General features: G+C 37.4%; 1 protein-coding gene across 1 annotated transcript; it reads left to right on the forward strand.

Annotated features, from left to right (window-relative positions):
• The first annotated feature begins 595 nt into the window (after positions 1-595).
• On the forward strand, positions 596-1306 carry LOC112201028 (defensin Ec-AMP-D1). The gene is made up of 2 exons (XM_024342037.2): positions 596-789; positions 907-1306. Exons 1-2 carry the CDS (start codon positions 723-725, stop codon positions 1080-1082), a joined length of 243 nt encoding a protein of 80 aa, XP_024197805.1. The 5' UTR covers positions 596-722; the 3' UTR covers positions 1083-1306.
• The last annotated feature ends 6206 nt before the right edge of the window (positions 1307-7512 follow it).

Here is a 7512-nt window from a genome sequence, read left to right on the forward strand (position 1 = left end):
CTAAGTGTTTAGAATAAATGGTGTTTGTATCTTGAGTTTTTAGTTTGGTGATCTCTGGAACAGGGATTTATGTATGATTGTAATGCCACACATTTATGTTGTAGTTTTTTTCTTCTTAAGATTTTTCGTCTTAGCAGATATCAAGTGTATGCATTGATCATTCGTTTTGGCAATATGAAGAAACAAGTACTAATAACGATACTAAATGTGCTTCACATCATAATAAGAGTCAATTGTAAAACAAAATATAGACATGTTTATGGAGGATATAATGTGATCCTCAGAGTTATCACAAAAGTTTCGGAGGTCCTCTGCGAAATAAAAAAAAGGTCTATTAACAGCAATTATAAGAAATTCATCATCAATTGTAGTTTTATTTGTGGTTGAGGTGAAGCTATTGAATTTCGGATCATGAGACAATTGGAGATAGCTTGAATCACTCTAAGATGGAGATTGTTAGAAAAGTGTGGCTTAGATAAAAGCCCTTTGGAATCTCACATCAATTAGAAAGGTGAAGAGTAATCCTCGGGTTATAATAAGGAATAGTACCAGAAATACTAATGCCGAGGCTTTTTGTATTAAAACCCCATACCCATTCTTTACCAGATGGCTAAAGTGGGGGGAGCATCGGCATTATTGAATCCGTGTGTAGGACTCATTTGCCGCTTCCGCACAGCACTCAAACACACCCACATAGCTAGATAAGAAGAAGAAGAAAAGATATGGAAGGTTTCATGCGTATGTTTTCGACTTTCTTCGTCGGTCTCCTGCTTCTTGTGGCTACAGCTGGTATTATTATTATTATCTATATCCTTCTGAGATTTGCGTGTTACTATTTTGATCTTACTTTCGATATGTACATAGGCTTATAGTTTGAATTAATACTAATGTGTGTTTGAAATGCAGGGATAGGGCCAAATGTAATGGTTGCTGAGGCCAGAAAATGTGAGAGTCAAAGCCACAAGTTTGAGGGAATTTGCTTGAAACAGAGCAATTGTGCATCTATTTGCAAAACTGAGGGTTACAGTGGAGGCAACTGTCGTGGTTTTCGCCGCAGATGCTTCTGCACCAAAGATTGTTAATGAGTAATGTACTACTAATCACTCTCGGCTAGCTATATCTATTGGAATGATGCATATATCGGCCGGAGGAAACTGGTCGTATGTCAGACGTCGACGTACCGTACCTACGTGTTTAGAATAAGTGGTGTTGTGCCTTCTTGTGTTTTAAATTTGGTGATCTATGTAACTTGGATTTATGTATGATCATAATGCCACACATTTATACTGCAGTTTTTTCTTCTTAAGGTCTTTTGTTTTAGCAAATATTTTATGTATGCATCGGTCCTTCGTTTTAGCAATATGAAGAAACAATTACTAACAACGATACTAAATGTGCTTCAAATCACAATAAGAGCTGACTGTACAACAAAATATAAACATGTTTATAGATGATGTTGATGTGGTTCTCATAGCCACCTCAAAAATTTCAGAAGTCCTTTGCGAAATAAAAAAAAATGGTGTATTAACAGCAATTATAAGAAACTCATCATCAAGTGTAGTTGATTTGTTATAATTATATCATCATTATAAAACATAAAAATATGAAAATATCATCATTTCGCATAAAATGATCTTTCTGTTGTAAATATTTGTGGATAATCATGTAAATAGATGTTGAGTAATAGGTGCCTATCCCTATAGATTGGTGATTGAAGGTTGTAATTGTAGGAGTGATTGAATTGTAATTAAGTATTACCCTTTTGTGTACACCATGTAGTCCTATATAAGGCTCTTCATGGTGAGATGAATAATACACACATTCTACTCTTTACGTCTAAACTCTCTCTCTCTCTCTCTCTAATTTTTCACTATTGTTTTACAACACGTTATCAGCACGATGAGTTCTACCATTGAGAATAGTTTTTTGGAGCACGAAAAACTCTGAAATTGCTGATCAACCAAAGGAGGATCATCATTCAATCTGGTTTAGGGTCTAAATCACAATCAAGCTATTAGATTTGTTGGATTGGCTGAGAAGACAACCTTCTCAGTTCTGCACAAATAAGATGAAGATTCATCTGTTCTACATTGAGTTAAGTTCTCCAAATTCTAATTTTAATTTATGTTTTCAAACTTGATTATGTGAACAATCACCATGATGCATGAACCCTAATCCTATCTGATTATTTATTTGGTAAATATATATTTGTTCATGTTTTTGGTTTTGATTGACATATATCATGACACATTGACATGTAGGATTCCTATTTAATATTACTATAATGCCAGAAGCGTTATTCAAATCATTGCCATAATAACGTGCATCATTTCCTGTTAATGCCGTATATTACGCTCATCACCATAATGATTTCATTATTGACTTTACGATATTTATTTACTTCATTACAATTTCTTAATGTTGTACATTAAGTTTATTGCCATAATGATTATGTAATATTTATGGGGTTAATGAAGCGTTAATGCCAAAAGCATTTAAGGGAAAAAAAAAAAAAAAAAGACAGGTTAATGGTGAATATTAAATGAGGTTGAGTCAGAAGCTCAAATCAAGCCCAAAGTCACAACAACAAACCCTAGCTAGAAGCTCAGGCCCAAGTTGCAAGGCTAGAACAGAAGCTCATCACATGTTGCCATGACAAAAGTTATGAATCTTCTCAAACTAGGCTTATCCAGTTGGATGCGATGTCTAGTAACTTTTCATTCCTTGGCAGACCAGTTTGAGCCCAGCAGGCCTCACACACCATTTGACTTACGCATGAAAGGTCGGGTCACAAGCCCGCAGACTAAGCCCGATAGGCTTCACTATCAAGCCCTCTCCTTCTTTAGTCTAGCAGAATCAAAAATAAAAGGAAAAAATGATTCCATATTGTAAATAAATTCACCATATTTAATATGTGTAATTAATTGCCAGAATCATTTATTCACATAATTGTGTGATAATTAATCTGTTATATTACTAGCATGCAATAAATATCTCAATTGATTTGTGATTTTTATTTATCCAATTTGTGAGATTATTTAAATTTGCTCAATTCAATATCATTGTGTTACTTGTCTAAATTTTCGCATCAGAATATATGTGTAGAAAATGCAAGTACCTAATGAACTAGAAGTTATAAATGAACCAGTAGTTCATACATAAATCGAACTTGTAGTTTCGATAATGTCATTTAAGAAACTTGAAGTTTCTTTCATAAATTCACCACACATGATAAAACCAGTAAATTTTACATGTCTAATCTGATTTTTCATACCATGTTATAGAACATGAAGTTCTCATTACTTGCTTATGGATGATATTACTCAAAACACTAATATTATTTGTTCCTTTTCTGTAAGAAATGTCAAATCTCAACATGTTTGACTTTGTTGCTTTGGAGGTGTCCAGAAGAAACTATCTAAAGTGAACTCAAGATGTGAAAATTCATCTGCCTGCAAAGAAGATGAGATCAACAATCAATGCTAACAATGTCATCATTGAGGCTTTTAATATGAGTGCCATAATTTTCAAAAAGGAAACATATGGAGAAAACACTCCAAGCTGAGTATCCGATGAAAAGGATACACAGACTCTTTGGGTCGCTCTAGAAGAGCACTTTCACCATCAAATGACCATTTTCTTGCTTGAAGTAAGACATGATTGGTAGAACAAAATTCGCTCATATGACCGTCTGCCACTTGGCCAAAGTCCAAGAGGCCATGTAATCAAGCTCCACGTGGCCAAGGCCCACGTGGTAGGAACCATGATGCCATAACTCAGCAAGCCCGAGTTGAAAGGAACACTGGTCTGGCCCGCTGCCAGCAGAATCAGCATGATCTTTGTTATCGATGTGGAGGAATTGACTGCTGGTCTCACATCTGTTGTGTGATAGCCTAATCAGTAGATGAGTATTACGCCGGTCGCGGAACTCGAAATACCAACTTTATTAAAGGGTCATTTTCTATCGATTCCACACTAGAGATCACGGATTTTCAGGCAGTTACTGAACATACCGAGGATTAGAACTTGAAGACATGGGTATAATTGGCCCCTTGTGCCATATCTATTTCATCTTAATGAATGAAACATCTTCGAATTTTGGTGATTTATGTTTTCAATTATTTTGGATTATAAAAATGTGGTTATGTTCGAATATATTTAATTCAGTAAACTTATTCATACATGTGATCCATTGAATTAAATAAATGAATAGGCATATTCTGTGGGGAAGTTTGTTGTCTGGTTAAAAGTGCTATTACGCACACCATACTCCTAGATCGGATATATTTTTCAAACTTATTGTCTATTCATACATCTGTGACAACCATATCAGGCCAATCCAATCTGATAGAGGGTTATGGCAAAACCCACTTTATGTTGTCCAATAGTACTAAACTTACCATTAATGAGGCCTTATATTTTCCACGTTCCAGAAGAACGTTATTGAGTATTTAGGATATTCGAACCAATGGTTATCACGCTGAAACCATTGAGAAAAATGAGTGTAATATCTTTGCATAACCTCCAAAGTGTGTGCCCAAAAGCGTACATTGGAGAAATTGGAATCTGTTAGCTAGAAGCTAACTAATTCAAGCAACTAATTGCTATGGCATGACTGTTTGGGACACCCAGGTCAAAGTATGCTGCACCGTATCCTCAATTCATCGCAGGTGCATCCCCTTCTGAATAAGGGTCTTGTATATAATGACACACTATGCCATACTCGTTAAGAATATTTAATACTAGACCATCATATGCAAAGACTAGTATATACACCACCATTTTTTTGCACAGAATGCAAGGGAAATTTGTAGACATATCCAATCACCATGTGGACCAGTTAAATATTAATGGTTTTGGTTGATGTATCGACAAAGTGATCACATGTTACACTATTGTCTGCAAGAAAACGCTGCTTTTGCTAAACTCTCACCTAGATCATGAAATTGAGGGTTCACCCATCGGATTATCCCATAAAGTCTATAAGACTTGATAATACCGGAGAGTTTACATCGAAGTCTTTCGATGATTATTGCATATCCCTTGGGATTGATGCTGAACATATAGTTCCCTATGTTCACACCCAAGATGGTCTCGCAAATAGAATCTTGGTAATGCGCACCAAGCTTCTAGTTTTTGTGTGGGGCTATGCAATCTTGCATGCAGCTATGTTGGTCATGTTGAGGCCCACTGCTACCCAACCTTACTTGGTATTACAGCTGGTGACTGGGTACGAACCTGAAGTTTCGTACTTACACGCATTTGGGTGTGTAGTCTCCGTGCCAATTGTGCCGTCACAACGTACAAAATTGGGTCCTCAACAAAGGATGGGCGTGTATGTCGATTATGAATCACATCCATTATGTGCTCTTTAGAGCCCTTGACAGGCGATCTCTTTACCTTTAGATTTGCGAATTGTCACTTTGATGAGACAGTCTTCCCGCCGTTAGGGGGAGATAAGAACATGAACGTTCCTGATGAACGACGTGAATTAACATGGAATGTCCCCACAATGTCTCATCTTGATCCAAAAACCGCACAAAAATAGTGAAGTGCGAACAATTCTAGATCTATAGAGTATAGAATTAATACAATATGCCAGACACTTTCTTTGATCTAGCTAAAGTGACGAGATCATATATATATACCTGCTGCAAATGTGCCTACAAGGATAGACGTCCCCGTAGGACATGTCGTCCCAGATGGACGAGGTACGACCATGACGGCTAACCAGTCATATGTCTCTACCCAGAAGTGAGGTAGACCATCAGGTTCGAAGGATTCTTATCCCCAGAAGAGGGTAAACTTGGCACAAACGAATCCTCTTAACATCGCAATCTCAAACCGATCAATCTCATGAGATAAATCCGAATTATGGGTCTGTCCTAGAAGAGACGATGTTGGGGAACTCTCCAACATTTGAACCCATTCCCGAGAATAGAGAAACTCGGTAAATTTAGTGAGATTTGGAATCGGGTTGAGATTATCATCGATGATATATTAGTATTTGCGGTGGCTACCAAATCTATACTATGTGATGACCTCGAACGTTGTTTTGTTGATCAATATCAATGAAAAGACGACTGGCTAACAAGGAAATAAGCAATCCAGGTCAAATTAGATTCCTTGACAAAGAGAAAGGTGTTTGGACCTGTTGTTCCTACACCTCCCCATGTTAAACCCGTAGAATTTAAATGGATATTTGTAAGGAAACGTAATGAGAAAAACGAGATTGTGATACACAAGGCTCGTCTAGTGGCGCAAGAATTTTCTCAACGCCCTGTGATTGAGTACGATGAGGCATATTCTCCTGTAATGGACGTCATAACGTTCCGCTACCTTATCAATTTGGTAGATTCCGAAAAACTAAATATGTAGCATATAAATGTGGTCACAGCTTATCTCTATGGGGATCACAATACAGAGATATACATGAAAGTTCCTGAAGGACTTATGATACCCAATGCAAATAGTTCTAGACCACGGAACACGCTCTCCATTAGTTTTGAGGCATTTACTTTATAGATTGAAAAAATCTAGACGGAGGTGGTATAACTGTCAAAGTGAATATTTGATCGGGATGAGATATGTGAATAATAAACTATGCCCTTGCGTGTTTATTATGGAAACAAGTTCCGGGTTTGCAATTGTGCGGTCTATGTCAAAGACATGAATTTGATTGATATTCCTGAAGAAATCAAGGAAACTGCAAAGCACCTGAAGTCGGAATTTGAGATGAAAGTCCTTGGGAAAACAAATTATTGTCTCGACCTGAAGCTCGAGGACAAGTGCAGATGAAATTTTAGTCCATCAACCAAATTACATCCAGAAGATGTTAAGACACTTTAATGAGGATAAAAGCAAGCACACCCATGGTCGTCTGAAGTCTAAAGAGAACCGTATCGTCCTGCAAATGATAACGAAGAGATATTGGTGCCAGAAGTCTCATATCTAAGTGCAATAGGTGCAATATTGTACTTGGCTCAATGCCCTAGACAGGACATCCTATTCGATGTGAACTTGTTAGTTAGATATAGCTCTGCGCCAACACGCCGCCACCGGAATGACATAAAAGACATTTTTCGCTACCTTAGAGGTACGGCGGATATGGGCTTATTCTATCCCTACGCATCAAGGAATGGATTAAACCCCCTTGATCCTCTGAATGATGCTCGCCTTGTTGGATATGCTGATATAGACTATCTATTAGACCCGCACAAGGCACGTTCCCAAACTGGTTATGTCTTTACTATTGGGAATGAAATAGACACTTGTTGCTACCTCTTCGAATCATGCTGAGATACTAGCTCTTCACGAAGCAGTATGTGAATGTACATGGCTAAGAGTCGTTACAAAGCATGTTCGAAGCACATGTGGACTGCATTCGACCACTGATGAACCAACCATTATCTACGAGGATAATGCTGCTTACATAGAGCAGATAAAGACGAGTTTCATCAAAGGAGACAACACCAAACATATTGCACCGAAGTTCTCCTTCAATGAGCAACA

Source organism: Rosa chinensis, chromosome 4 (assembly GCF_002994745.2).
Source record: "Rosa chinensis cultivar Old Blush chromosome 4, RchiOBHm-V2, whole genome shotgun sequence".
NCBI classification, from domain to species: Eukaryota; Viridiplantae; Streptophyta; class Magnoliopsida; order Rosales; family Rosaceae; genus Rosa; species Rosa chinensis.

Bases quoted from the DNA above. Each gene is read 5' to 3' on its own strand.
- LOC112201028 (XM_024342037.2), top strand. From the start codon at position 723: ATGGAAGGTTTCATGCGTATGTTTTCGACTTTCTTCGTCGGTCTCCTG. The intron at 790-906 runs GTATTATTATTA...TTTGAAATGCAG, and splicing joins GCTTCTTGTGGCTACAGCTG to GGATAGGGCCAAATGTAATG.